The 27,291-nt window shown below is 35.8% G+C and overlaps 1 protein-coding gene across 4 annotated transcripts in view; it reads left to right on the top strand.

Annotated features, from left to right (window-relative positions):
- CAMK2D (calcium/calmodulin dependent protein kinase II delta) overlaps positions 1–27,291 on the top strand; it is a 162,514-nt gene that overhangs the window by 77,173 nt on the left and 58,050 nt on the right. For all 4 annotated transcript variants that reach the window (XM_042811644.1, XM_042811642.1, XM_042811647.1 and 1 more), the window contains exons 4-5: positions 17,171–17,225; positions 26,142–26,207. In XM_042811644.1, coding sequence (XP_042667578.1) covers positions 17,171–17,225; positions 26,142–26,207 — 121 coding nt within the window. The remainder of the gene's footprint in view (positions 1–17,170; positions 17,226–26,141; positions 26,208–27,291) is intronic.

The raw sequence follows: 27,291 nt of genomic DNA, 5'->3' as shown, positions 1-27,291 counted from the left end.
ATGAAAATCATAGTAATTTATAGTTGTCCTCCATTCTGTTTGCATGATTTACTGTGGTAGTTAATTGATAGAGGGGAAGCCACACTGACTCAGAAATTTAAAACCGGCATCTTTGAGCTCAGCCAAGTGGATGGAGATGAAATGGGATTATTACCAAAGCATTCTGTCTTGATTTTGTACACTGTATTGCTCTGTCTTACACTGTTAAGTTACTGAAAGTTTTAACTGCTTATATGTTATCTTGATTAATAGTAAAAACATTTGGTTATTTAGGTTACTGGAAATTTTTGTTCACTAGACTTGACATTGTATAGAAGGCTGCAGTATTATACTGATAGCTAGAAATAGAAGTCCAGTTATGGTAACCTCATTTTTTCACTTAAGAGTTTTCAGACAATATGATTTTTCAAGTTGTTAGAGATCACAGAGAACAGACTTCTTTTTGTCCTCATTGCAAACTGAAGCACAGTGTGAACAGTACTCTTGATTTTTGTTTCCGCTGTTGTCGAAGAGCAGGCAAAGATAGTCATGCCAATACAATTAAACTAATACAAGAAAACACATCAGCTTGTTTAAAGTTAGTTTGAGCATCTCCACACCAGGTTACCATTTGTATGAAAGGCATACCACAGGAAACATGCTGTGACAATAGCAACTACAAATTAAAATATTTATCTGTGATTGTTGTATGCGAAATTATGCCCTGCTGAGAAGAGGAGGAAGTAGGAGTAGAAAGCCTTTTGCTTCATCCATAATCTTTGGAAACATCTTGGGCAAGTTGGAGGTAGCTAGAATTGTTTTCTGTGCTGTGGCCCATGTGGGATGTTCTATCTTTGCCACTTGTTTGGGAGAGGTAAGTTGTTTCACCTCCTGTAATCTGCCATTCTGTGCATTAACGCAGTACAAGATATGGTATTTTAGCTCTGTCTGTGGCAATAAAGGAAAACTCAGTGGTACAACTTTATTTTAATATTCAAAAAAGCAAAATGAGTCATATTTTCTTCTTGGCTGCACAGGTTCTAATCAGATCCTAATAAAACCTGTGTAATTGTTCTTTTCCACAACAGTTGTAGATTCCTCAGGAAACTGATGAATGAAGAAGTGTATTCTCAACTTTCCTCTTGCTACCAAAAAGTTTTTGCATAAGAAAGTGAATCTGAAGTCTGAGGGATATCAGTGTTTTATATGACACAAAACACAAGGAGTCCATCTTTGGGTTTACCTTACTACTCTCATATCATAGGATATTTGGGACTGTTGTTCATGAAAGTTGTCACCAGGGACAGAGATGTGATTTGTGTGCCTGTTACAGTTCTGTTGTTTTAGGTCTTTTCCTCAGAGCTAACAACGTGAAATAGAACATTTGGGGACCGAATCTTATGAAGATGGCTTTGGCTTTGTTTTTTTCATGCACAGATATAAAAACAGCTATCAGATAAAATGACAGAGGATAACTTTACAGTGGTGCAGTATAAACACAGGAAAATACCAGATTCATCCCCAAACTAAAAAATTTAAAATGTTAATGGGGCAAAAAAGAAGTTTCTTTTTCCCTATTCATCTTGGCTGCTACAAGTCATTTACAAAACAGTATTTTTATTCATATTTTGTTAATGAAAAGGTTTAGTTTTTTTTCTAGAAAAGTTTACGCAGGCTTCATTTTCTGCAAAATAAAAGTGTAGTCAGTATGTACAGAAGTTTTCAAACAGTATTGTGAAACATTTCACAGATCTGAAAGATTAGTGGAGTAAGCATAAACTGCAAGAAATTTTACTACATGTTTATAAAATCTGAAAAGGTGGAATTGTTTTGTGTTTGCTTTGGATCCTTTGCTTACGAATCATGTAGGAATGGCTGTATTGAATCATGTTAAAAGCCAGCCTAGCTGGTGTCTCCAGGATTATGTGCAGAGGCCTGGGGAAGAACATGGAGGGACATGTATAGTAATGCTTTCCTGCTCTCCACTAATTGTAGGCCAAGAGCTTCCTAAGAAAATGAATTTGCATGTATGTTAGTAGCAGTGTGAATCTCTTCCATGAAGATGACTTTATTGCCCTTCAACTCATGCTGGAGTTTTTGCTGCAGCAGATCCATGGCCTGAAAGCATTCAGAATACATCATTTTCTGATCTCTAAGAACTGTTGCACATTAGAATAATATTATGCAACATATGCTAGAAATAGTTTAGAGGTGGTGTAGTGGTTTGGTATCTGAGCTTTTTTACTTATGGTTTTAATTTGGAAAAATATTGAAGTAATTTTAATCCGACATTCTGATGTTTAATATTGCAGTTAAAAATGCTTAGAGGAGTAGAGGATAAATGATTTGTCTTGATGTCAAACTAAGTAGACAGTTATTAAATTCCAGATGCTTTCCAAAGGTGATACCTACTTTGATCAAATAAATCTGTGTGCACTGTTGGTGACTGTACTTCATAAAGATGGGTTGGTCTTAAAAACTGAGCTCAGATGCATTTGTTTGTGTCTGATGTTTATAGCCACTTTGCTAAAAGGTGTAACTACCTTTATAACATCATTAATGTCTCTTAAGCTTCCCTGTCTTATAGAAAGGATAATTATAAAATGTATTATCTTCCCTGCATAAGTGGAATGTTTCAAGATCATGCTGACTTCTGTTGCTCACAAAGCTAATGATTAAACATATTTAGTCTTTCATTAGAGACTGGTAATAGCAGCTACATTTGGTTAAACACCAGCGTGATTCTCTGTATCAGAACAACGATACTTATTCTGTAGGAAGTGAAATTTTATGTCCATTTGCATATGGAAGTTATTCCAACTTGAGCAAATGCTGATCTATTTTTAAACTGATGTAGTTAGTTTTTGTGGCCATCTACTGTTGTGTAAACTAGGAAATTGTTTTGGTTTAAATTAGCTGATGTTTTAAGATGAATTAAAAGCATATAAACTTTGTTTCTGTGCCATTGTAATAGTATAAACTAGAGCATTTTTCTTTTGTATCCAGGGGTCTTAATAAGCAGTATTGTAGTACTCTGTCTCCAGTTTCCAGTAAGAAATAAGTTAAAATACAGTTTCTTTGTATATTCTGTTGTCGTCTTCTCAAAGAGTGGAACGACAAGAACCCCACGAGACAGCCTTGCATGAGAATAAGTTAAAGCTTGAAAGGCAAAAGAGAAAATCACAGCAAACAAATTAAATTCTTTTATTTTAGTACTAAGGTTGGGAATTAAATGCGATGAGGCTATTTAATTTATATTCTCCCTGAAGTGTAACTGATGTTAAGTAAAGTCTCCCTTAATTCTTCTTCTGCCAACTCATCTGTCAGCCTGTATGCAGCATTTGGTGGTGGCTCTTGAGTTGTGCCAAAGGAGCATGCAGCTCTGTGCACCTTAGCAATCCTGACCTCTGCACTGCTCTTTTGGCTGCAATGTGTGGCCTCTTGCAGTGGGGCAGGGTGCTCGCAGTGCATGGCTGGAGTGTCCGCCCACTGCTTCTTCCTTTGTACTGGAAAAACCAGGACTTAAAATAACATCAAGGTGTCTTTTGGCTCTTCATAGTCCATTTATATTTTCTAATAAAAGCAATAGTAAAGTTTTCATTCCAGAAGCTTCTTTCCCAGTTTAAAGGAAAATTAATATAACAAAAAAAGTAACTACATTCAACTATTTTGTACACGGTCTCTAACATGCATTAATGTATATTTAAGGCCAGAGTCTAGACCTTCTTTGTACCCGGATCCCAACAATAGCCTGGAGCTAAACCAGAGTACTGTGCTGCTACATGCTTGCTACATCTCAAAAATAATTTGTTCCCAAGGGTTGGACAGAACTCCTCCCTGTTCACATTGGTGCATGAACTGTCTGTTGCCTCTTCCTCTCAAATGTTTGTCTTGATTGAGGGGGAGAAAGACCGCAGCATATTTTCATTTCAAAGATCAGGCAGGGAGCTGTTTTATATAGGGGTTAGGCTGCAGTTCCCATGAGGTTTTTCTTTCTTTCCTTGTAAATACCAATCAAGCATGTGGCCTGTGCCTGGAAGTGGTTTATTCCAGAACATCTGCTGCAGCGTTTCCCTGCTGCTGGAAGGGGCTGCTTCATGGCCAATACTGGGACCAGCAGAGGGATGGCAGTGGAACTTCAATGAAGGAATTCCAGTATGCATGTTCTCTTTCCACTAATACAATAGTGCTTTAGCAACAAAATTCAGAACAAGGTATAACTGGAATTGTCTTTCCTTTGTCCCATTTTCTAGCTCCCCATCACAGTGGATTAGTGGACTTGTAGGTCATGTGGCATGCGCACAGGGCCATGGCACAGGCCTAGGCAGAGGCTGGAGGAGGCCTGGCATTTGTCTGAGTGAGCAGAGACACTAAGCTCCAGCAGCAGCAAACACAGTCTCCTGAGGAGCCAAGGGCAAGGCTATGAAGGCTTTTTGTCAATGCATGCATACATGAGCACATTAGCATATGCATGCTAATTAAGAAATATGACTAGGAGAATGAAGTTATACACAATGCCAGTAATCCAAAAAGTGTGCTCTTCTTTGGGAAGCATTGCATGCAATGAGAAGCTCCTGTTGTTAACCAGAGACTTATTTCCAATGAAGTACTTCAGTTACAACTGGATAATAAATCTACCTGGATGCTTTGACCACAAGGATTGGGGATTTCTTTCCATAGGGATAATGAATCTTCCTTACTTACAAAAGCTGATTTTCAGAGGAGTTTTTATGTTCACAAATGTGAAATAAAAATGCACCTTTGTATGCATGATGAACACTTAGCATTAGAAGCTACTGAAAGACACTAAGTCGTTGGCTTATTTAGCTGTAGGGTCTTTGTAAGGTTGTATGTACAGAAATTAGAGGAGAGTCTGTCCCTGCAAAGGCAGTGGGCACACATGTTCTTTTGAGTAACTTCAGGGGGTTTTAAAAAATGTGAATACCTGAGTTATTGTCTTCTTTGGCTGACTACAGTACTACAACTTTGTGTAATGGTGTGAATAAACAGGGAGTGATAAGGGATGTTAGCTGTTGTCGAAGGTCTGCGTTAATATTGGTATCCACCAGAACACACGCTTAGGAGCACTGGAGTGTAAAAGTACAACATGAAAAAATGAGTTTGCATGCAAAATTTCTCAAGAAATATAGTCTATGTGGAAGAGAATTCTACAAGTATTTACATGTGCGTCTTTGTATATTTGATTTGTATTATGTTCAGGTTCTTAAAGTAATTAACTGCTTTGATATAATGAAGTGTAATGCTTTCTATGAACTACTTTACCACAATTAGGAGGGAATTTAATACTTTCATAAATAAAATGTATATTCAATCAAATAATGAAAGATCAGCTTTTTATGATGTTACATGGTCATTTATTAAGTTTCTTTTGAATATAGTTTGTTTACAAATTTCTTCTTTACCAAAGTTTATTGGTCAAATTCCCCCAAAATGACTGGGATGTTTTTCTAATTTGACTCGAGAAATTTTTTCAGATCTTTTTTTTTTCTTTTTTCTCCATAATATATTTGCTTTACATAGCAAAAAGCTTAATTTGTCAAAAATCTGAAAATACTTCCTCAACAAAATGGATGTTTGCATTTCAAATTCAGCAGTTGATATTTTTCATTTCTGTAGGCTGAAAATTATTATCTTTCTATTATCTTTCTTTAATAGTAAAATAAAAAATTCTGTTTACATTGGGGGAAGAAGTGGGCTGGAATGTCAAGTTTTTAGTTAGTCTTCAGGGAGGGAGAGGTGAGTAATGCTTGTTCTTGCATCACTAATTCAGTTCATGTACATTTGCAGGCAGTTTCCAACAATAAGACAATGCATTTAAATATATTTCATCGGACTGTAGAGGATCATAGAATCATAGAATCACCAAGGTTGGAAAAGACCTAAAAGATCACCCAGTCCAACCGTTCACCCATTCCCAATAGCTCCTACTAAACCATGTCCCTCAACACAACATCCAGTCTTTCCTTGAACACCCCCAGGGTCGGTGATTCCACCACCTCCTTCAGCCCTGCAGCATTTCCAGGCTTTTAAAAAGTTTGTGCTGTACAATCTGAAAGATTTGTGGAAAGAATAGCTGCATTCTTTTGTTATGTCCAACTTCTAGAATGACTCGTTTTAAGTTTTAAAATCGGCAAATCCCTTCTAAAGCATTGTGGAACAAAAAATAATGACCACATATAAATACATAATTGTCAGTGTTCGCTCTGGTCAAATCAATAGTTCAGATTAATTACAAATATTTTTTTGTTAAGATAGTCATATAAGATTGGTCACCAAAATCAAGTTGCATACAAGAACTGAACTATTGCTCTGTTATTAAAAAAAAAAAAAAAAAAAAAAAGTAAAAAGAAAAAATCAGTATCTGACATAAATATCAGGACTATCTTTTATCTTTCCTTATTCTACAAGCTAGCATGGTTCTACTCTTCAAATGAAATACTTTTTTAAGATAGCTTGAATACAGGTGTCATCCTCCTTTTGTTTCACTTGATGCATCTTGAAATGGGTACAAATTATGGAGAAACTGATGAAGAAGTAGAGATTCTTTTAGAAATGTAGAATTGCTGTTTTGTTTGCATGCTTTCTAATTTTTTAAAATATTACAGTAACTGGATACAATCTTATTTTTCATGTATTTCTGATAAACTTCTAAGGTTGAGAAAAGCTAAAAATGAAAAGTTTCAGAAAATTTAGTTACGGTAATTGTTGCTTCTGACTGAAATAACTTAGCCTAGGTTTTCTGAAAGTGTTACTAAAGGTGCCTTAAATACAGTGCTAATTGCTTTGAAAACATTGTCTAAAACTGCCTGGTGTGTGCTTTTGCTTTCTTAGGAGAGGTTCTGGTGGAGCAGGTGATGTTTCTTCAGTGCGTTATTTCCTGACTCAGGCCACAGCATTACAATTTTCTGCTTTTCTTTTTGTTTAAAATAGTGAAAGTAAGGCACTTTGTTTTTGTAAGTTGACACCTTTAAATGCCTTGGGGCCTAGTTGTCATTATAGGGGAGCATTTAAAAAATAAACATTGTTCTCTCAGTGATTGTTATATAAATTGTTTATATGTGTGTGTTTAATGTGCTTTAAAGGAGAAAAAAACTGTAGTCTGCTCAATGATTACAACATTGCAACTGCAACATCCAATTTTATAAGATTATGTAGCATTGGTATCGATCTGTTTTCAATGTTGGGCAGTGCAGTTAATATTTGAAAGGACGTAGCAGCCAGACAATTGTTTAACTCTTAGGTTTAATTATCTAATAGTTAATTAATCATTAGGTAACACTTAGGTTTAATTATCTTGTGATGCATCCAGTTGTAAGCTGGCTACATTTGTCAAAAGTATATCTCAAAAGGATACAGAATTTTCTTTCCAGCAGAAGTCGACTGTTTTTGCTTCTCCAATTAGGATGTTACATGTGGTATGCTGAGCAAATTTCATTCAGTTTTTCAGTTGATGTCTTATGTCAGCACAGTTTCTTGAATTACTGAAATGATCTTCATCGCTCTTCATAAGGAATCTTGGCAACTGATGAGCTTCACAACCATTCTGGCAGTTTCAGAATAGCTGATCTATTAGGCAGACTTCCTCTACCATGAGAACTAAGTCCTTACTTTAGAAAAATTAAACAAATTGCATTCCCTCCATTAAGCTACGATGAGTGGTTTTCAGAACTTGTTGATTTTAAGTAATACAACATCTCTATGTTATAGCCTTTCCTATTATTATTTAACACTCCATGAAATTTGTGCAGATTGTCATAGTTCCTCTTCTTGATGTATAAATGAATGTTAAAATGGTTAAAAATGTTAATGCTTAAAGCATCAACACTGACAGCTGAGGCATCAGTTTGCTCTTAGCGAAAATTTATGTCAGGCTTGCTTTTAATCCAGGCAGCTATCCTCATATGACTCACATTGATGACATTTGTAAGGCCTTTTGTTTTGTTGTAAAATTCTTGTTAAACTTAACAAAATTGGGGATTTAACAGCAAAGAGGAATTAGCTCAACCAGAAGTATAGGATTTCTAATAAATGAAGTGATTTTATATTAAATAAAAACGTAAAGATATTTCTGTACGTTAGTACACTTTTTTAACAGCTGTATGCAATTTTTGTATTTTGATATGAATAATTAAAGATGTGTGATTCTAGCTGTTCCTGTCATCTTTAAGGATAAAAAATATGATTCCATAGTACTCTTTTATGTATGTCCACCTATGCATACACACATAAAGGCACACTTTCTTGTGTTAGGAGACACTGAAAAGGAAGAGAAATCTGTAGGTTGAAGAAAGAAGTGGCAGGGTTATTGCAACTGCTCTTCTTGGAGACTTCCAAGTTTCAGGCCTCTCTTTGCAGTTTTCTTATTGGTTACTTTTATTGGAGATGTTTAATTTTTACCACGTGATTTTGGGGCTGAATCAGATTCTGGATTTAAGTTTCTTTTGTTGGTATGCTAAACCATGCATAGAACCTGCACCTTGAAGGTCTTTCTGTGCTTATACATCAGTTGTCATGACTTGAGAAGCTGCTTTATTTTTTTTAGGCAGCTAAAAGAGGCTCAGTAAGCCTCTTCTTACACTAAAACATTCTTCCCTTTTCTCTCACTTTTCCCATAACATGTACATTACAGTGTGTTGACATGTTTAACCTGTAAGCCTTGATCCTGCAGGAATGAATTAAGAGTTTCTCACCATGACAAAAGAGTTGGCAATCGAAAGCCAGCTGCTTTGACACTGGTACCTTGATTTTATTGCACTTCAAAATTTTGCCTTTTATCTGCTTTGGGAAATAGGTTTTTTATCTTCTGTATAGCAAAATTGAAAGTTATAGGTTTGACAGACTGACTTGCAAGCATGCATTAGACTTCAGGGGTTTATAACAAAGGCAGTGAGTCTAAATATTTCTGGCATTTAGTCAGAATACAGAAGTTTATTGTCTAAGGTCCTTGGTGTGAGGGTTTTAGTTGCAAATGAGTACTTGTAAAATACATGCAATTTTGTTCATACTGATTAACACTTACTGTTACAGTACATGGGAAAAAATGCAGTCTTTCCAAATACTAAGTTGCCTAATTTTTCCATTACATATCATTATGTCAGTACATACTCAGATTAACAATTTGAATTTTTTCCCTTCAAGTTCCTGATCCTGAATATCAGTGAACTTGCACTGTAATAAAAAATGGTTTATCTTTTGAATGAATTTAGAAGCTGTTAACTTGCATTCACTGTTACAAAATGTGTGGTTGTTTAAAGAACACACCGCTGACTTGCAAAAAGCCATTTAATAATAGTAAGTAATACAGTGTACCACTTGTGTATTTAACAGCATGGGGGAGGGTTATTTCTTAGATACACACATATTGCTGTTTAATGTCTTTCAGAAATGATCTACCCTTGAGCTTTCCTATGATACTACTCTTAACGGATAAACCTTTAAATATTTCAGATTGTTAGGTAATGGCTCTTACTAGTCTTTGCTAAGTTCTTTTTACTATAACTGAAAGGATTTATTGTAGAGGGCCCCAGGCTTTCATGGTCTCAGAAGAATAGTATTCTTCATGATGAAGCTGAACAATCTCAGCTGTAACAGTACTGCCCAAATTTCTGACTCTGTGAGCTTCTGAGAGGTGAGCAAGGGAAAAAGGACACTGCTGCATGCAGAGGAGTGCTGCCTAGAGCCAAGTGGTCTGTGACTTTGACGTCCATCATTCTGTACCTTAGTAGATGACAGAGGACGTGTGCTCCACACATTGCCAACTCTTTCACCCCATAGAGACTCTTCTGAGTTATTTTTCAGCTGCTAGCTACCTGATATGGGTATTGGACCTTGGTCTGTCAGTGGTCGCAGAGGTTTAGTGCAGAGTACTTGAGTATTTATCCAGCTTGCTTAGGTTGGACTGATACTTATTACTAGTTATTTTCACAGGAATATCAAAGCTGATCATGTAGGCTGGACAAACAGGAGCTGTAGCCATAGCAGTGACTGCAGTATACACTTAGGCATATTTTTTTGTATTGAATTTAATGTCTGCAGGCTGTAGTTGTGATATGTGTTGCATGCCAGTGATCTAAGGAGTTTTGGTTGCTCACCAGACATTATTCATACAATGCATCAAAAGAGAGGAGGTAGTGACAGTGATTAATATATATATATATATATATATATATATGGCATTGAGGTAAAGAGTGTGAGGTTGCAGTGAAGGTTGCTTGATTGTTATTGTTTTTTGCAAAAACATGTCTGATAAGTGTACACAGTAACAATCCTGAGCAGCAGTTCTGAAGATTTTGCATCTGCAGATCTGCTCCCATCTGCAATTTTGTGGTCATCACGTTTAGTTTGGGAACTGTGGATCTAAACTGAAATCTATTGGATTAACCTAGATCTTGATCTCAGTTCTTGGCACTGCTGACTTGGCAGACTTGTGCACTGACATCTGTGTGAGTTTCTAATTAAGTTCTAGCCATCACTTTATTTTCGTTCCCTTGTCCCCCTGAGTTTATTTGATGGAATAGGAGAGGTGACAAGGGTGACCTTCCAGGAAAATCTGAGCCCTAACAGTAGTCAGCAAGTACAGATCTTTCACTTCTCAGCAAAGCAGTTTTGCTGAGTGAGAAGCTTATTTTGTCAGATATGAGAAAGCAGAAAATAGTAATAGACAAGTGTTTTGGAATAGAAAACTTAGTGGTTCAGATATTAGCAATAAATATGTCTGGGTACACCTTTCATGAATGAGGTATAGTTTTTTTGTTTTACCTCTATTTCGAAGCGCAGCAGCTTATCCCATATGCAGTAGCAGACAGTACCAATTCTCAGACAAAAGTTAAATAAAGTCATTCCATTAAATTCATTTCATTAAATAGTTCATTTTAAAAAGCGGTTGGTTGTTTTTTTTTTTCTGATGATAATGACTGCGTAAGATTTGCATAAAGATTTTTAATGCATTTTTGGAAACATGTCAGGAAAGCACATCTGTCCTTTGTTTTACTCTTCTTGCAGGAAGACAGGAGCTTGAGGAAACTGTGGGTCTCAGTATATACGACAATCTTTTTGTGCCTCTCAAACCCATCTGAAACTTGTATTACTGACAGATGAACCCCATAACTTTCAGACAGTGCAGTAGTTCAACAGAGTTATGGGTTTGATGCTTCTTAGAGTCCGTGGATCTTCATCTTTTAGCAGCAAAGTGAAAGTAATTGTCTTTAACTATATTACTATTAACTACACTGCCTTTTTCCATGCTCTGTTAATAAACAAGTGAGTTTGCATTGCAGAAGTCTTTAAGAAGTGGCAGGTTGACACTTCCCTGTACAGTCATGCAGGTGCTGTGCTGTTCATGAGCTGTAACTTCTGTTTCATGGAGGTTTGTCAAATATTTTCTCTCAGTGATGTGAGCTAAATGAGATGAATAGGTTGATTTTTGGTTATTATACTATAGAGTACTCTGTGTAACAGACACAAAATATTATGGTTGAGCACAAGTTCTATAAATCAGATTTTTACTTTTCGATCTGATTGGACCTTATCCAAACTAATGGATAAATACATAACTAATAAAGCCAAAATAAGCTCTCCGTTAAATTAATAAAACGATAATCACAGAATGGCATTTAAAAACTGTTTCAGATTAAAATAAGTGAAGAAGCCAGAGGGAAATAATCCCAATGTTTTATTTGTTTATAGTATTTCTCCAATAGAGCTGTGTGCTCCCTCAGTTCCTCTCAGGTATTTCAAGTTGCTGAAGAGCAAAAACTTAGTTGTCAGAAGTGGGAGGAAAAGACAAAAAAATCCTGTGTTCTTTCAGCCATACAATACGGCTGTTCATGATAGTACTCATGAAGCACTAAGGGATTATCCAACTCTAGTTGATAATGATTAGATGATGTAGCTGTAATCATTTCAAAAAAGATAAATAGAAACGTTTTCTGCTGTTGATTGCTTTTAGTGACTCTGGAGGAATTGCAGTGTGAGTTACAGATGGGAGTTCTTAGATGTGATGAATAATCTTCATAATTGAGTCCTTAGATGTGATGAATAATCTTCATAATTGTTGCCTCTTGCTTTGTCGTGCTTGAATCCTGCTTGCTAACGTGTGTGCAAAGAACTGGATATGTTAGAAATAGATACACAAATGCTTTCTGTAGTGAATCACTTCTCAGACTTTGTGAATAACTTCTCAGATTGTCACCACCACATCTCTTGTCTTCTCCAGTGCAAAGCTGACTTGGGGGCTGCCTGCAGGCAGAGTGCAGTGCCAAGATCTGGGCCGCGTTGCATTTGCCTCTGTGCAGTTGTGCACCCTCTACTCCAGATTGTCAGGCTCGCTTATCTGCACCATGGATTTTTCTTGGTTGCCCATTCTTATTTGCGATTTCCATTCAGCAGATTTACTGACAAAAAACTGTATTTGAACTGACTGAAGAATTCAACAAAGGCACTTGCCAAAAGACAGTTTTTGATCTTTTCTGGCAGCCTCAACTTGTTTTGCTTTTCAGAGACAATCACAGGCATGTGATCCTGATTCAGAGGTTTTGTCCTGTCTCACTCCTATGAGTCAGATGGGAGGAAAGAAAAAAAAAAGATCTTTGAAGAAGAAATCTCTGTGGACATGTCAGGCTACAGCTTGATGAGTAATAAAATAGCCTCGCCAGCCTGAGAAAATGCGTAGTTCATAATCTCAAAACCCAATCCTTTTCTAGTCAGAGGGGAACTACAGGTCTTACATGACGCTGAATGAAGAAAAGGCCATTTACACAAGTGCATGATGAAGAGAGTGCACCTCCTGTTTCAAGCAGCAGGGAAAGTTCTAGGAACCCATTCCCACAATGCCACACTGGTCTACCTAGTTGCAAAAGTATGACAGATGCTTCTATCCAAGATAAAACTTGTACCGTTGACTTCAGGGTCACAGTTTTTAAACTGTGCTTTCATGAATGTAAGTCCATGTTGCCTTTGTTTTTACCCAGGAAGCTTTTTTTATATAGGCATGCTATAAATTAATTCTCTTAAGAATGCAATGATAATTCTCTTAAGAATGCAGTGATAATTAAAGAATACAGTCTGCTTCAGCTGATTATCTGAAATTCCATGCTGTAGCAGTGGAAGAAGCGAAATATGAAAATTGTGTGTATATGAATATATAGGCTGCTGACTATTCTGCAGCTGCAAGCTCAAGGCTGTTTTGATACCAAAGTAGTGTCTTAGAAGTGCATTTCTTTTTTAAATTTTAGGAAGCAATGCTTTTTGTAATGTCTTTAGAGAATTGAAACATTCAGGTTGATTTAAATGTTTCAGATCTCTTTGAAGAAGCAGTTGGTAGCAAATATCTTGCCTAGAGAGAAGTATTTGGTATTTCTGAATAGCTGTACGTGGTGTGGGAAATCAAATATGAAGGCTTCTGTGTGTCTGAATAGAGGGCTTTCAGCAAGCAACAAGGAGAGGTTTGCTATAATGACACAAAGTGTTCACTGAAAAACTATGGTTTAAGTTCTTAGCCATTTCAGTTGCTATCAAAATATATAATTTTCTATGTATTAATTTTAAATAGATACAAAATGTGCTAGCTGGATTTTTTTAGGTGATTTTACTAAGTTCACTGTTTTAGGTTGGTATTGCATTGCTGTGACATAATCAAGAGACTGTACCAACTGCCATCGCTAATTTCTGAGCACTTATTCATCAGTAGTATTTTTGACACTGCTGTTTGAAGTACTCTACTCAAAAGCCAAATGTTTTTTGTGGTTTCGATTCTGAATTAGAAGTTTCAGGTTACTGTTCTAGGCAAGTACTTGGTTCTCATCCCACATTTGGTTTGCTTTAAAAAGCAGACATTTGGGGATGTTGAAATTTGAACTTAAAGAACTCAATTGAAAATAAAGGTTAAAAAAACGACACAAATAAATAGCATGTGATGAGTGATATTCCCTAGAGTTATTTGGAAATGCACTGGTACAAAGAACTGGAAGATTTCTATTTCTTGCTGCTACTGCACTGTTATCTGATTAGTCGTACTTACACTTTTGGCACGCTCCAGTTTTTCAATCAATTATATTTCATACAAGTTGACATTTACACTGAGTGATCTGATATTCTAATCTGCGTGTCCCTCTAATGTCTATAAATATGGTATGTTTTACGGCAGCAGCAATGCACTACCTTAGCCTTTCGTGCTTGAGGCTCGCTACGTTGTAAAAACTGAGACAAATCTAGAATACAGAACCAGATTCTGATTCAGACCTACTTGGCTTTTGTGAATCATCACAAGCTGAGGGGAGCAAGTCAGCCAAAAATTAGTCGTTTTGTCAGTGTTGTGTAAACACAAGATGTTTCCCTGGGCTAAGTATTATTAAGTAAAAAGATCATGTTTATTTCACTTTGTTTTAAATGTCATACATTGTATGAAAACCAAATAACATATGAAGCTACCTTATAGGGAAATCTAAAAATAATTTTGCTGTACTTTCTTAATTAGCTCAGTTTTGAACACAAAGTGATTTTAGGGTATCTTGATTTTTTTATTTGGTTCTGTAAGCAATTATGCTTTGGATTGAGGTACTGACAGAGCTTCTTTATAATGAGGGACAATTAGCTTTGGGAATTGCAATTTTCTTTAAAGCAACTAAAAGAAACCACACATTAATTCATAGTTCTACTTAGTTTTTTTAATTGAAAATGAAGGTTTGACAACTGACTTGTAGTGCATTCATAGAGAAAAATAAAAGTGTAAGTACATAGGCATATTGTCAACGGTTTACAACAATCATGCACAATTTTAATCTTACTGGAATGCTGTGAGTGTGTAAGCTATGACTAGCACTGTAATGAGTGTTTCCAGGACATCACGTCTTTCTGCTTCTGGCGAGTCCACTCTTAAGTTTTTCAGGAAATCACTCTTCAAAACGATACAACAAGAGGCAGTTGGCTTACTGAGCTGTCATATCCCCAAGCACTCATTCCTTTACTCTTCATGACTATCCTTGCTGTCTGTAGTTCTGGCCAAGGACCAGCAGCCAGGAGATTGTGTAGTCTCTTCATTTTAGTCTTTCAACTATACTGTTGGCTGCCACTGTGGAAATTGGGCATTCATTGACAGGCATCAATTTGCAAGTAGATTTATCTCTGCACAGCTCTAAACCATTCATGTGGTTGAAGTGGATGACAGTTAAGAAGATCAGAGGGAAATAGATACATACATGATAGAAATATGAGTGGGAATATAGCACATTCCCTTTTAGAAACCATTTAGATGTGTCAATTTAGAGACAGATAGCGATGGAGTCAGTAAAGTTTGATGCAGCTGGTTATTTATTTACTTACTTAGTAGCAGGAAAATGCATCTTCCTTACAGAAGTCTGCCAGACTTTCAATCAGAGCTTGCTTTCTTCTCAGATTGATTCAATTTGTAATTGCATTGGCTTTAGCTTCCTCTTTGTTTCACATCCATATCCCCATTTCCAGGTTTCCAGCTGGCATACCCTTCACCTCAGTTCATTTCAGATGAATTGCGAGTGAATTCTTTCCTCATATTTTTTTTCCTCTGAGCATCTTCACATACATCTAGTTTTAGAGTTTGAAGGTTTTATATATATTTTGTTTGTCTGCTTTCATAAATGAATGTATAACTTCTTAAAACTAAGGTCAATATTTAATACCATGTTTTCAATGGATATGAGTAAGCCTGTACGAATAAGTTTGCTATTATCAAAATCTCTTTCTACACTGATCTTTTTTCTTTTCTTTTTTTTTAATTTTTTTTTTGTCTCCCATGCACTGGTGCACAGACATCTCACCGAGAAAATACACTGCTGATTTACACTGTGTGTGGAATCAGTATTTTATGGATTCTTCTGCCTTTTTTTTTTTTTTTTTTTCTTTTTTTCATGAGTGTGTCGTTATTTTACTTAAGGAGTCTCAGTAGGGAATGTTGTTCTTGGAGACTATTCTCAAAGATATGGCATGCATGTAGTTGTTACCTAGTTGGCCTTACTGGCTAAGGAAGGGATGAGCAGGTGGATTTGGTATTTGTGTGTTTTTTTAAGGGAGTTTAAATAACATTCACACTAGGTTGCTTCATTATTTTTTTTTTTCACCTTCAAGTGTGGTATGTTCCTAACAAAGAAGAATATGTTTCCAGGGAACAGAAAACTGATTTTTAAAGGGAGGATGCACTGTATTTCTGAGCAGTTGCAGATGACTGCGTTAAGGTATAATTAATTAGTCTGGTTATTTTACACAGTCAAATGTTTGAATTGACTATTTTATCTGGACTAAAATTTAAGGCATATAATTTAAATTTAGATTAAGATAAATGTTAGACCAAAAAAAAAAAAAAAGCAAACTAGACACTACTGGCAGTGATTTTAAGTTCCTTTTCAATGATTAGCTAAAGAATTGTGAGCTATGAACAGAATATGTACTTCTGATTTCCATTTTTAATAGTCCAACACTTTCAGCAAAGATGATGCTTTCTCTTTCAAAATCAACACCTATTGTCTGATGACAGAATTTGTTAATATAGCCCTTAAAGTTTGTGATTGTGCTGAAACAGATAGCTAATTGAGGCGCTTTTTTTATTGGTATTTGTTTCATTTTGTTTTGTTAACAATGTCTGGGATGTAATGCTGTTGGGAAAACAGCTGTATGAGATTAAGAATACTATTTTAAGATAAAAGTCCAGTGACTGGGTACTCCTGCATATGCTATTTGAAAGACTGATTGGAGGTTCTGCTTAGGAAGAAGAGTAGAAAAATATCACTGCAATAGATTTAGATGAAGTCTGACTGTGCTTTTTAGTATTTGTTTAGCCATCATTCAGCATGAAGGGCAAAAGTAAAGTACGCTGTGTGTGGTTTGTGTCTTATGTATCTATATATGTAGGAATTGATTGGAAATGACTGCAGCATTCTGTGGTAGCATGACAAGAGCAGAGCACTTTTAAAAGTAGCTGCATATACAGTCTTACAACATCATTGCTTAACTCATCTTGTGAGAAAGATTATTCTTAGGGTAAAGAATTTAAATAAAAACAAATGAGCGAAAAATGCACCACAAAATAAACAGATGAGAACATATACATAGATGTAGAATATCAGCAGTTCCCAAAAATCGAAGTCAGACATGAAAGACATGGAAAAGATGACTGGTTTTTATCTTTTTTCCCCTTCAATAGTGCGGCTTCATGACAGCATATCAGAAGAGGGATTCCATTACTTAGTCTTTGACTTGTAAGTATGTCTTTTACATGTGTTTACCATACTGGGGATGTGGTGTTCAAAATTCTTAGATGTAAATACAAACTCACAAGATAAATGTGCAGGTTTGGTACAACAAATTGAACAAATAAATATAAACAGCTAGAAGGATGGTAACATTTGCATGTGTAAAAGCTGATTTCTAAGTGTCACTGTAAGAATTCCATGTTAAAGCTTTCAAATAAGTATAGATGCTGTTGAATTGTATTTTAATATTAAATTTAGATATGTAATTAAAATTTGCATGATAACTGACAAAGCTGAACCAATGCACAATTCTGAAAAAATAATTCACAGCAAGCTGGTGATAAACATAAGCAAGTGGAGTAGTAGAAAATACTCATTGCTGCATTGAAAGGTGAGCCTAATTTCCCTAATGAGAAAAAAGACTATATCAGTAGTTTATTACTGATTTATGTTTTACTGAAATGGAAAACTAGTTTCATTTTGACTCTGTTCAGAATGAAGTGTACCCAGCATACAGAAAGAATTTTCATTTTATTTCTCATCTTACTCCACAAATTTGAATCCTATGAGCTGTTGGGATGTTGTGGAGTATAGGAGGGGAGAGTAGCTTGTTTCTTCCAGGTAATCCTGTTTAGTAAAAGGAGTGTTTGACAATATAAACCTACATGTAGCAGACTCTAAACTTAGAAGCAGACACACTAATATTCTTTTCTGTTCATGTGAAAAGCTACTGCTTTTGGTTCTGCATATGGGCAAACACAAACACAAATAGTTGGGGATTTTCTTGCACAACTGACATATTTAAGTAAATTTTTTTCTTTTCAATTGCATATTTTTCCAGGGCAGCTTACAGGTGTGACAAATTCTTCCTCCTCTTTCTCCTACTAAGAGCTTTCTTAGGCCCAACATGTTTTTTCCTGTTTGAAATAAGAATACATTATTGTGTTTGAAATATGAAATAGCTCATTTCAGGGCATACAAACAAATTTATATTCATGTTAGGTAAGTTAGAACCAAGATCCTCCTCAGTCAGTAGCTTTTATGTTCATGTTACATTTGTTTTATTTTATGACAATTTTTTTTAAAGGAATATTTGACAGTATCACAGAATTGTAGGGGCTGGAAGGGACCTCCATAGATCATCGAGTCCAACCCCCATGCAAAGCAGGCCCCCTATAGCAGGCTACAGAAGCAGGCGTCCAGGAAGGTCTTGAATGTCTCCAGAGAAGGAGAAAGAAGGAGAATCCACAACCTCTGTGGGCAGCCTGTTCCAGTGCTCCAGAACTTCCTATGCTCATGTCTATGGCCATTTCCCCTTGTCCTGTCCCCACAGACCACTGAAAAGACGTTGGCAGTTTCTCTTTGACTCCCACACTTAAGATATTCATAAGATATTAATAAGATCACATCTTACTCTTCTTTTCTCAAGGCTGAACAGACCCAGGTCGCTCAGCCTTTCCTCATAAGAGAGATGCTCCAGGCACTTTATCATCTTCATGGCCCTCCGCTGGACTCTTTCCAGGAGATCCCTGTCTTTTGTGTACTGGGGAGCCCAGAACTGGATACAGTACTCCAGGTGAGGCCTGACCAGGGCAGAGTAGAGGGGGAGGATCACTTCCCTTGACCTGCTGGCCATACTCCTTTTAATGCATGCACCTCAGGATACCATTGGCCTTCTTGGCTACCCGGGCACACTGCTGGCTCATGGGCCAATGTGTCACCCACTAGGAGAGGACTTCTTCAAGACCTTCAAAACTTTTAGACTAGCAATACAAAAACATTAAGTACATGGTCTGTCTGCAGTGAAGGCCTTCAGGGTTTGGTACTCTGATCTAAAGTGAGCACAACAGGAACTTATATCTGATTTGCATATATTGCAGGTAAGCATTCCAACTGTTGGTGTAGAAGCAGCTCTAGGGCATAATGTGCATTCTTGTTTTTTGACACATACTTCTTTTTTTCTTTTAAAGTAAGGGCTACAAATGATTATTTATTTATTTATTTGTAGGATTGGTAAAATATTCTTAATTCTGAACATTTTCAAGAAATATACGTAGAATTTCTAGTTCTGGGAGCAGTCTCCCTTTTGTAAACTGGTGGCATCTTAGTTTTGTACTGTATTAGTGTAATCTTAATGTGGCCTACTGTAATTGCCCTTAGAGTACTTTTACATTAACTTATGTATCTGATATCGGCTAAGTACATTATTGCCAAAAACAAACAAACAAAAAAAAAGATTGTGTATCAAATATTCTGCACTGGGCTGAAACTTCCTTTACTTCAGTGTCAGTTCCGTCCAGGACAAACAGAGATAGACTCATACATCTGCTGTTCATCTAGAGCAGTCCACACGTTTGTTTTTTCAGCCTCTTCCAACAAGGATGGCTTTAACATATATGTACAGCTTTTTACGTTTGGATTTTTTTTAATCAAAGTGAATTATTTTTGCAAAGGCAAAACGTCTAAATGGTAAAGGTGGTAACTGTACTTACTGGTAGTATCTTTGGAAAAACTGCCTCTTCCATTCTTGAACTTTGCCTCATTGCCAAAGATGGTTTTTCATAGTTCATTTTACATTCAAACTAAGAAATTGCTGCTTTGTTACTTAACAATACTATTGATTATTGAAACTACTTCTTTTTACTACAGTTATAAAAATATAGTTGAGTGGCTTGTTTAAATGAGCATAAAGGAGCTGCTATATTGACTTCTTAATATGAAGACCAAGTTCATACTTTTATTTATTTATTTTTCCTGCTGAAGCTCAATTGTAGTATAACACTGTCACTCCACCCACACGTGCTATCATGTTTTTATCTTGATGATTTCTTTCAGACTGTGTGGGATTTGCTGCTACAGTTTCCTGAGAAATCTCCCTTAACCTGCATCCCACATAAAGTGCAGAGGAAGAGATCTTTTTCTGCAAATAGAAAAAAAGATCACTGTCACATTCTATTTTGAATTTCTAATGATTCTTGTAAATAAATGTCATAGAGATGTCTGAAGGAGAAGCCTGCTGCTTTGCTTGTGTACCTTTGTGATTATTCTGCTTTCATATGGAGAGAAAAAAAGTGATTAATGTACCTTGTTATAGGCTTGCATTTGGCTGAAGAGTTCTAATTGCAAAATGGGAAGGTGAAAGTCTTTTAAAATCCTTGTGGAATCTGGACAATTAACATTTAATGAAATGCTTTCTGCTAGAAGGAATGCTTCTTTTATTGGCAGCATTGGGATGTTCCTGTAAGAAGCGCTGCTTATGAGAGAATTAGCTCTCCTGAAGTATTGATGTGCCATATATAATTCTTTTGGTTGCTGACTCACTCTGAATATACAATTGAAATATGTAAATGGTCATTTAATTTTGGAGTATGGGTGTTATTTTGTACTTTACTGGGCAAATTAGAAAAGTGTCTCCTTGGTGTCATGACCAAGGAACAGTCATTTTACTGATCTATTAACATTATTCTTCCATATTAAAGAAAATTAAAAAAGAAAAAAAGTAAGTTAACCAGGGCAGCCTTCTGTGATACTTCTCCCAAGCAAAGTACTTGCACCAGTTAATTTTCTACAAATAGGTAAAGTGATTTCTGATAATAAGGTGTGCATAATAAAATTAGTAATGGACTTTATCACATTTCTTACTCCTCTTCCTCTAATGGTTAGGACAACTGTAGTTAGGATTTGTGTCTCTTAATCAACCCATTTCAGTAGCTAAGCATACAGAAGATTGTTTTCAGTATTAATAATGTTTTCAGTATTAATAATGTTACATGAGTTCAAATCCAACCAATTCTGTCAGATACAGTATCTCAATGGAAACAGCTGTAGCACTTGAAGACTCTTTTGTGCAAGTCAATGAAATTCTGTTTTCTCAGTGTCTCTCATTTTAATGCACTTGCTGAGATATAACAATTGGCACATTTAGAATCCTGGCATTGCTGTTGAATTCCAAGTGGAGGGACTGCAATGTGTAGAAGGAAGAAAAAGTGGCTAGTTGCAGAACAATCTGCCTAGAGTAAGTGCCTGAAACTTTGTGTCACAGATAAACAAAAAAAAACTAAAGATGCATGCTGTCATTTTTATAGGACTGTTTCCCCCCACCTTTATTATGCAGCTTAAGAAATGAGAAAGAGCCTATACAATCATGAAGACTTTTTCATTTTTTCATATTTAGAAGTTTTCCTTACCAACTGATTATGGTATATGAAGTAAATATTCTTTTATGCATTGCTGTGAATGTTTCCAAAAGGGAAAATGTGGTATTCAATATTCTAAATGTGGTAACGTTTTTCAGTTATTGTAGAAAGACAAGTCCAAAAGGTTTTGGAATAGAGCAGTTAAAAACTGCCTCTTACACATCTTTGGAGATTAAATAGAAATAACATCCTTTGTATATGCAGTGCATGCCTCTCAGTGGCTCTTCCAAAAGATATTCCTGGTGCAGACAGCCTTCTTGTTTCTGCATGGTGCTTGCACTACTATTGTTTAAACAAATCCATATGTTTTATTTGTTACCTTTTTAGTATGCTTTAAAATTACACAAGAACAAGAAGAATTTGAGAGTCATTGGCTTTTAGTTGTACCCTAGAGTATACTGAAACCTGTATCATGATTATCTTGATGTGAGCTACCACCTCATCATTTACACTGTATTTTCATTTTGGGGGGAGAAAATAAGTTGGCTGCTGCTCGTGTAGCTTTCTAGTGTAGGATCAAAATTAGCTGGTTTTTTTTTTTTTTTTTTTTTTTTTTTTTGTATGTTTATTTTTTTACTTCTTTTTTCTTTACAATCCTCATTTATATTGTATACAGTCTGTCTGGAAATACTTGAAAATCTAGCTTTACCGATAGCTTGCTTCTAATTTATGTATTGTAGACTAAAATCTATGTATCAGGCATTTTTTTCCTGAATGGCACAATATATCAGTTTTTAATTATTTTAGTCTAGAAAAGAAAGTACTTTACAGAAGTAGTAGTCAAACTATAAATAAATCCTATTTTGATATCCTTTTGTAATTTAATTTTAGAGATCAGCCTAAGTATTTCTGTTGATAAGCAACACCTCCAAGAGTTCTCATTTCAGCACACCTCTCCATGTAAGGCAATTCAATGCTCTTACTGGTAACAGAGCACTATCACTGAGCCATGAATTCTCCAAAAAGCACATCACACTTTCATTTCAGGTCATGGCCTTTGCTAGGCTACAAAAACCTCATCATGGAGGACCTCTTGTATTTGTGTAGTTTATGCTGGTTAACACAGGTCTTTCACTAGTCATCGTGTTTTGTAATTGTAAATGCAGGGCAAAAAAAACTACTTTGCAAAAAGATGTCTAGTAAGTAGTAAAATGCTTTGAAACTGCTTTGGTATTAAACTGTTATGCAGTATAAAGAGAAGGCTGTTGGTAATGTTGGTTGCGTTCTTATTTACACAATCAGTGAAAAACATAGGTTGATAAGAATCCCTAGAAGTTATCTGGTCTAACCACCTTTCTTGAACCAAGTCCAACTGAATCAGGTTTCTCAGGGATTTGTTGTGGTTGGAACATCTTCAAACACGGAAATTTGGCAACCTCTTTGAGCAATATGTGCATCACAAAAAAAATAAATAGGAGAAAAAATTCCTTTTATCTATTTAGTACTTCTCTTGTTCCACTGTATCTGTTGCCTTTCCTGCTGTCTCGGCATACCCGTCCATTACAGAGTTGTAGACAGCAATGAGATCTCTTCTGAGGTTTCTCATTTTAATAGTTCTCTTAGTCACTCATTGTACAGTTCATGCTCCAACTCTAACCACCTTCGTTGCCTTCCCTTACACTCAATTCAGAACATCAGTATCAGCTGTATACTGCGAATGACAAAAGGGAGGATTTGTGGGTCTCATGAGCCCAGTGCAAAGGAAGACACAGTTTTTAGTATGGTACAGTTGACTTCTAGACTTCTTGACTTCTAGAAGGGCAAATGGCTTGCTCACGTTCAATTAGAAAAGATTACTAACACTGCTGTGAAGAATTTCTCTGAGCCAGAGTCTCAGAAGACACACGTATGTTCTGGTGTCTCTTAGTCCCCTGTACTACCTACCTTTGTTACAGCCACTTAGCTATCTTCTGAGAATTACTCTTAATGTATGACAGCAGTGATAGCATGACTACTTGTTTTCTTGTCAGTTGAATTCCCCTCCTCTGTTCTTGCTTTCATTTTTTTCATCTTTTAATAATGGTTATGAATGCCAAGCAAATGTTTTGTGTCAGCAAATAAGAGTGTTTAGCGCTCTCAAGAAGCATCAGTTTGGTGTTCTATCCAACTGAAACTTGCTTTGATGACAAAAGCTTTTGCTTTTCTTTTTTGGCTTGGATCAAAAATGACTGTTTTAGGGAAGAATAACATCAAAGAATCCTTTGTTTTTGCATTCATCACAAAGTGAGAATTATTATTGTTTACCAGAACTGTGGTAGAGAAACATATATACAGAACAGAGATATCAAAGACTGTCAAAATATGCATCAATTAAGCATTTTGTGTTAGAGCAACCAAAGCATTTTGGGAAGGTAGAAGGCAAAGGAAAGAGAGTTTGAATAAGAGAACCTTCTGTTTTATCTCTTCCAGATTTTATTGCAGACTTTTGCACAAAATAGCATAGTTACCTGGAAGTGATTATCTTCCGAAGTCAATAAGTTGTGAACTCAAAAAAAGGATGATGTAACTCAAATGTAAATGGAAACACAAAAACAAGTTTTTAACTGGCTTTCTCAAAGAAAGAGATTGTGTTACTGGTTGAGTGAGTGCCTTTTGTCATCATCTAAGTAGCAGATCTAAGAGGAATTGTTAGTATATCAAGTTGCAAATGAATGCTTTGTTTCTGAAGATTCCAAATTTACTTACTTTTAATTTCCTAATTATATTAGACTTAATTGTATTCAATAAAGACATTCATTGTTGTTTAGATTTTTAAGCATTTTAATCTTTAAATATCTTATAGCCTACTCTAGCTTTTAACTTTGGACCTTCACTCTGAGGTAACAATGTGCTGCTATATGAAAGTTCACTACATTCATAAATGGGCATGAAATACAAACACTGATCATCCACGTAGGAACTACTGATGTTGGCCTATCAGTAGGATCAAAGTTTTGGAAAGCATGAATCAGATTGACTCATGCACTCTGCTCAGAGGTGCTTTGTTTAGGCTATGCACGAGGGTACTCCATTTTGTGCATTTGCAAGGTTTGCATCGGTTTTCAACAGTTCAGCATAACACCTTAAGTATACGAAGATTTGCATTTATCTGTGAAAGCATTCCAGTGCATTCTATAAAAGAAAAATCATAGAATCATTAAGGTTGGAAAAGACTACGATCATCTAGCCCAACCATCAACCCATCACCACTTTGCCCACTAAACCACGTCCCTTTTCTTGAATGCCTCTGGGGATGGTGACTCTACCACTTGTCTGGACGGCCTGTTCCAATACTTGGCCACTCTTTCAGAGAAGAACTTTTTCTTAATATCCAGCCTGAACCTCCCCTGGTGCAACTTAAAACCAATACCTCTTGTCCTATCACTAGTTACCTGAGAGAAGAGGATGACCCCTGGAATAAGAGTATAGTACTGGAAAGGTCTTCCTGTTTCTGAGTCCAGTTAACACAGGCAGACAAATGTATGATTTTATTTAAAAGCTCATAAATCTTCATCTTAAAAACAGAGCAGCTGTCTCTTCTACTTTAACTAAACCATTTTCATTATGCCAGTTCACCAATTGCTACTAAACCTCTCCTGATTTCAAGCTTGTATTTATTCAGATACAATGTGCTTACTTAGTGTTGTACCAATACTGCTTCTTATAACTAGCTTTTATAGAGAGAATGGTTTATGCTTTTTGTTTTTATTATTCATTTTTAGTCTTTTAAAATATTTTTTTGCCAAGCTTAGCTGACTTTCCTTTGGCAGGATGAGTAAGTGAATGGATAGCCTATTAGCAATTTTCCACTCATATTGCTGTTTTAATTCCCATTTCTGAACATGGCAGAACTGTGTATGATATATGAGGAAAGGTTTTACTGTTGTTTGTAGGGATAGCTGTTACCCTACTTTAAATGCATTCTAAGCAGCATCCTGCTAGTGACTTATTCTGGGCTGTCATCTTTCATTTGTAACAACACGTGTTTTTTTTCTTCTTAGCCACGTCCTAGTATTAAGCTATTGGTTATACAGTGAAATCCTGAATACATAAGCACGCACAGTTCCCTCCGTTACTAATTCTCTATTTCATATACTTCTTTTGCACTACTAATGCCTCTAACTAACTTACTTTAAGTGGCAATTTCACTAAAGCATTCTTGACAAAAGACAACTGAAAATATTTTATGAAAAGAAATGCCAATTAACTGATTATTACACTATATAGTACACTACTACTTTTGACACTTTCCCTCCAGCTCAGAAATTCTTTTTCTAACCAAAGTACAAAAGCCAAACTGATCTGGCACATGAGTAAAACCTCTGTTCTGTTTCAATCTATACTTCCCTTTTTAGTATTATTGTATCCTTTCTTATGTCTAATTTACGTTGCAGTTCTCAGCTTATCCTGGGCTGTTCTGAACTTAAGCCACAATCTTGTCTTCTGGACAGTTCCCGTATATTCACATAGTTTTACTGCTTGCTTTTGATACACTTAACTGATATATTCCAAATAATTGCTGCTCTTTGCTTTTATTTTCCAGTTATGATTGCTCTTCCGCTGCTGCTGATGTAATCATGTAATTTGTCCAACCTACCAATTTAGTCCCTTCACTTTGCAGGTCAAAATCTCTTTCATTTCTATACAAATATTTCAGTTATTCCATTCTGACTTCTCTCTATCAAGCTATGTTTAAGATATGTCTTCTTTTCTGAAATCCCCTTTCCTGTCTTACTTTTTCTAACAGAGTCACTGGAGGCGAATTGTTTGAAGATATAGTTGCAAGAGAGTATTACAGTGAAGCAGATGCCAGGTAAGTAATGTGTTTTTCTGATGTTGTCTTTAATGTACCAGTACAAGTATAGGTACTTAAATATCTCATGGTGTTTGGCATCAGTTAGACTAGCAGAGTCTGTGAGACTCTTGGATTTCTCCTAGAGTTCTCTTACACCTGGGAAGAGGCAGTTTGGGGTCTTGAGCTCAAGACTGTGTGGTGATGATCACACAAGATTTGATGTCTGCTGGCCTGCAAAAGCTCAAATTAAATCTCAGTTTGATAAATCTTTGGAAACTAGTGATTTGGATTAAAAACATTATCCAGTTTTCCCTTCTGCAAACTGGACATAATATTTCAGCAATCTGATGGCTCTTATATTTGCTAATTAAAATTTGAATATATGTTGGTCTTAAAAGAATACTACATTAAATATCGTTTTTTTCTAGGTCCAGAAGTCCTAATTTGCTTTTCATATTTAAACTTTTTTTTTGTTGTGTTTCATCAATAAGCAATTATACTGTGTATCTCATTGTCTGAGCTCAGATTTGAAATCTCTAGTAATTTGCTGCAAGTGCTTGTTGAAAAACTTGAATAAATGGCAGATTATCATAATTTGCGTGCTGGCATAAAACATCAGGCTATTTTTCCATCTCAGAATCTAGTTGTCCTCATACAATAATGAATCTTAAATATTTCTATGCAATAATGAATTTCAAACTTTGTGGTCAGTTGCTTTTTTTTAAAGGAAGAAATGTCCTACAACTAAATTTTACACAGAAAATCTAATTCAGACTAAATTTGAAGAATCATCATAGTTTTCTGCTTTCATAGCCACACACCACCACTGATAGACATTTTGCACAGTTAAATAGGCACAGTTAGATTTCTTTATAATTGGAATTAGTAGATAACTGAAAAACATTAAGTGTCAATAATAATAATAATAATAATAATAATAATAAGGAACAAACAAGAAGTTAGGCAAAATATTAGGAAGCTTCCCCTGTTTAATACTCTGACTAATTTCTGGGGAAATGGTAAGAAACATCAGTATTGTAAACATTTAAATGTAGAACAAAACATGGCAGAACATAGAGTAGAAGGATTAGTAGTTTACTTG

This window comes from Centrocercus urophasianus, unplaced genomic scaffold (genome assembly GCF_019232065.1).
Source record: "Centrocercus urophasianus isolate 14NV4802_14NV808 unplaced genomic scaffold, USGS_Curo_1.0 seq_13, whole genome shotgun sequence".
In the NCBI taxonomy this organism is placed as follows: domain Eukaryota; kingdom Metazoa; phylum Chordata; class Aves; order Galliformes; family Phasianidae; genus Centrocercus; species Centrocercus urophasianus.
Note: the sequence above shows the minus strand (reverse complement) of the source record. Positions and strands in the feature narration are given on the sequence as shown.